General features: G+C 47.7%; 1 protein-coding gene across 1 annotated transcript; it reads left to right on the forward strand.

The window, feature by feature from the left end:
- Nucleotides 1-392: 392 nt before the first annotated feature.
- LOC121002592 (uncharacterized protein K02A2.6-like) lies at nt 393-3,204 on the forward strand. Its single transcript, XM_040434038.1, has 2 exons — nt 393-2,911; nt 3,138-3,204. The coding sequence occupies exons 1-2, from the start codon at nt 393-395 to the stop codon at nt 3,202-3,204; spliced, it is 2,586 nt and encodes an 861-aa protein (XP_040289972.1).
- Nucleotides 3,205-3,584: the final 380 nt, after the last annotated feature.

Consider the following 3,584-nt stretch of genomic DNA (forward strand, 5'->3'; position numbering starts at 1 on the left):
AGAACGGATGCGGACCCATTATACGGACGTGTAAATGGAGCCTGTGATGTTTGTGATAGATCACTGTGACCTTTACCCTCTTTCTCCTGATGCATGATGGGGGAGGAGGAGCTGTACCAGGAAGTCAGACAGTGTGTGAGGGGAACCGGAAGCAGACACATGAGGCTGAGAAGGGATTACATCTGATAAGGACAGAAGCTGTTTGGAATAAGACTCCTCCATGTAAGAATGCCATAATGTTCTGAGTAATAAACCTTGCTCTGGTTAAGTAGTACATCGGCCTGTGTGTGTAACTTGCTGAGCAGATACTGGCAGCATTACCAGCAGCACCTGAGAGACACAGAGTGTCCAGGGGACATAACAGTGGCGACGAGGATGGGATTTTAGCACACATGGCCTTCATAGGGTTTATTCAATCATTTGATCCTGCAGCTGAGTCATGGATCTCCTGGGTGGAGAGGCTGGAACAGTATATGGAAGCAAATAATGTGACTGTTGAAAAGAGAAGTGCAGTTTTTCTCACTGCATTGGGTCAAGCTGCATATGGAACCCTCAGAGACCTTGTTTCTCCAGACAAGCCAGCCTCTAAGTCCCTGCCTGAGTTAATTCAGACGCTACATACACACTACAACCCGAAGCCGTTAGAAATCGCAGAGCGGTTTAAATTCTACAGTAGAAGGCAGCAGGCCGGGGAGGATATAAAGACATATATCATTGCTTTACGTAAACTAGCTGCCACTTGTCAGTTTGGAGACTACCTACAGACGGCTCTCCGTGACATGTTCGTCATGGGACTCTGCGACCCAGCCATACAGAAACGTTTACTCACAGAACCCGACTTGACTCTGACGAAAGCCACTGACCTTGCTACGGTCATGGAGTTGGCAACACGGGACGCCACCCTACTGAAGGCACCACCTACAACTCCTGCAAGCCAGGGTGAGGAAATATTCCACACTGCTATCACTCAACGCTCGAGACGCCCGTCCCCTGCCACTCAGCTTAAACCTCGCCACCCTAATTCTTCTGTCTCTGGGACCCCGACTTGCTACCGTTGTGGTAACACTGCTCACAGTGCGCCTGCTTGCAAGTTCAAGGATGTCGTTTGTTTTCGCTGTGGAAAGACTGGTCATATTGGGCGCGTTTGCCGCAGCTCTCGCTCCCCGAACACTACCACAAAAGATAGACGTAAACAGACATTCCGTGTGGATATGGACAATAACGGTTTTAGCTCTGATGAGGAGACATGTGTCCAGCATGTTGGACTGTTTCGAGTAGCTGGGAGTACTCCGGCGATTAAAGTGGATGTCACACTCAATGGCTGTCCTGTCTCCATGGATGTTGATACAGGGGCAGCTGTGTCTGTCATTTCATGGACTGATTTAAAGGCATCGGGTCTGTCCCTGCCGCTAAAACCTACAAAGCTCACACTACAAACCTACAGCAAGGAACTACTACAGCCCTTGGGTTATGTAAAACCCCTTGTTACATTAGGCAACCGCAGTCAAAGTCTACGCCTTTATGTTGTAAGGAATGGAGGTCCTCCGCTGTATGGAAGGGACTGGATCAAAGCGCTGGGCATGCCTCCTTTTACCATTGCCCAATGTACATTGCTTTCTAAAGTAGACCATTGGGTGGAATCCCTGAAGTCACGTTTTAAAGAGGTTTTTGAGGACTCTTTGGGCACCGTAAAAGGAAAGATGGCCCACCTCCTCTTGAAGCCTGGTGCTACACCTCGTTTTTGTAAGGCAAGATCAGTACCTTTTGCCTTGCGAAAAAAAGTGGAAGCAGAGCTGGACCACCTATTGGCTGAAAAGATCATAACGAAAGTGGATAGAAGTGAATGGGCATCACCAATTGTGCCTGTCAAGAAAAAGAATGGAGACATTAGGATTTGTGGTGATTTCAGGGTAGCTCTGAACAACCAACTTCTTGTGGATCAATACCCATTGCCTCGACTTGAAGATTTATTTGGCTCACTGGCTGGGGGGCAAAAGTTTACAAAAATAGACTTAAAGCAAGCTTACCTGCAACTGCAAGTACACCCAGATTCACGCCATCTGTTGACCATTAACACTCATAAAGGATTATTCCAGTATAACCGCATGGTTTTTGGCATAGCCCCAGCTCCAGCCATCTGGCAGCGGATCATGGATGAGGTACTGGCAGGAATACCTTTCACCCAATGTCTACTGGATGACATGCTCATCACTGGTCCCACTGATGAAGAACACAGAAAGAATGTTGAAGCTGTGCTAGGGAGACTCCAAAAGTATGGTTTACGTGTCAATCTGTCAAAATGCGAATTTCTCAAGTCTCAACTGGAGTTTTGTGCCCACACGGTGGACCGACATGGGTTACACACTACTGAAGAAAAGGTTAAAGCCCTTACCCATGCCCCTACCCCCCGGAATGTCACCCAGCTCAGGTCCTACCTTGGCCTCCTAAATTACTACCACCGTTTCTTGCCGAACCTAGCACACCAGCTCTACCCATTACATCGCTTACTGGATGCAAGAGCTAAATGGATATGGACAGACAAATGTGAAGAAGCTTTTCGGCTTTCTAAAGAACTCATTCTGTCTTCTCGAGTTCTGGTCCACTATGATTTAAAGAAACCCGTCATCCTGGCTTGTGATGCCTCGCCTTATGGACTGGGTGCCGTGCTTTCCCATGTCATGCCGGATGGCACGGAGCGCCCCATTTCTTTTGCCTCCAGGTCTTTAACCTCAGCAGAACAAAACTACTCCCAGATTGACAAGGAAGCTTTGGCCATTGTATGGGCCACAAAAAAAATTCACGCGTACATCTATGGTCGGGAGTTCACACTTATCACTGACCACAAACCTCTGTTGTCAATACTGAACCCTCAGAAAGGAATTTCTACAACAACCGCATCTTGCTTACAAAGGTACGCTTTATTTTTAGGAGCTTATGCTTATTCTATCAGATACCGCTCCCATGATACCCATGGCAATGCAGATGCATTTTCCAGATTGCCACTAAGAGATGACCACCCACTAAGAGAGGTACGTGTAGTGGAAGTACACAGGCCACAATCTTGCATGTCCACCTCCCTGATTGCCAGACATACAGCCACAGATCCTTTCCTGTCTCAGATATTCTCTTATGTTCAGACTGGATGGCCAGAGACAGTTTCAGGTGAATTTCGTCCGTACTTTGCCAGAAAATGTGAGCTTGTGACTAATGCTGGTTGCCTACAATGGGGCAATAGAGTGATTGTACCCCAGTACTTGCAATCAACCATGCTAAGGATACTGCATGAAGGCCATCCTGGTGTGGTGCGCATGAAGCAGCGAGCCCGGAGCTATGTTTGGTGGCCACAAATGGATACAGCAATTGAAGATTATGTTGCTCAATGTCCTGGGTGCTGTCAAGCCCAGCGACCCCAAAAGAGAGGAACCCTGCAACCTTGGCCATGGCCAACAGAACCGTGGTCCAGACTCCATCTTGATTTTGCTGGCCCCATCCAGGGTAAAATGTATTTAATCGTGGTAGATGCGCATTCAAAATGGCCGGAGGTTTTTCAAATGCCTTCTATTACCTCAGCTGCTACCATTCTA

The sequence above is a fragment of the Bufo bufo genome, chromosome 5 (assembly GCF_905171765.1).
Source record: "Bufo bufo chromosome 5, aBufBuf1.1, whole genome shotgun sequence".
In the NCBI taxonomy this organism is placed as follows: Eukaryota; Metazoa; Chordata; class Amphibia; order Anura; family Bufonidae; genus Bufo; species Bufo bufo.

Excerpts from the sequence above, each read along its gene's own strand:
- LOC121002592 (XM_040434038.1), top strand. The coding sequence starts at position 393 with ATGGCCTTCATAGGGTTTATTCAATCATTTGATCCTGCAGCTGAGTCA. Across the intron at positions 2,912-3,137 it reads ACCGCATCTTGCTTACAAAG|ACTGGATGGCCAGAGACAGT; the intron begins GTACGCTTTATT and ends TCTTATGTTCAG.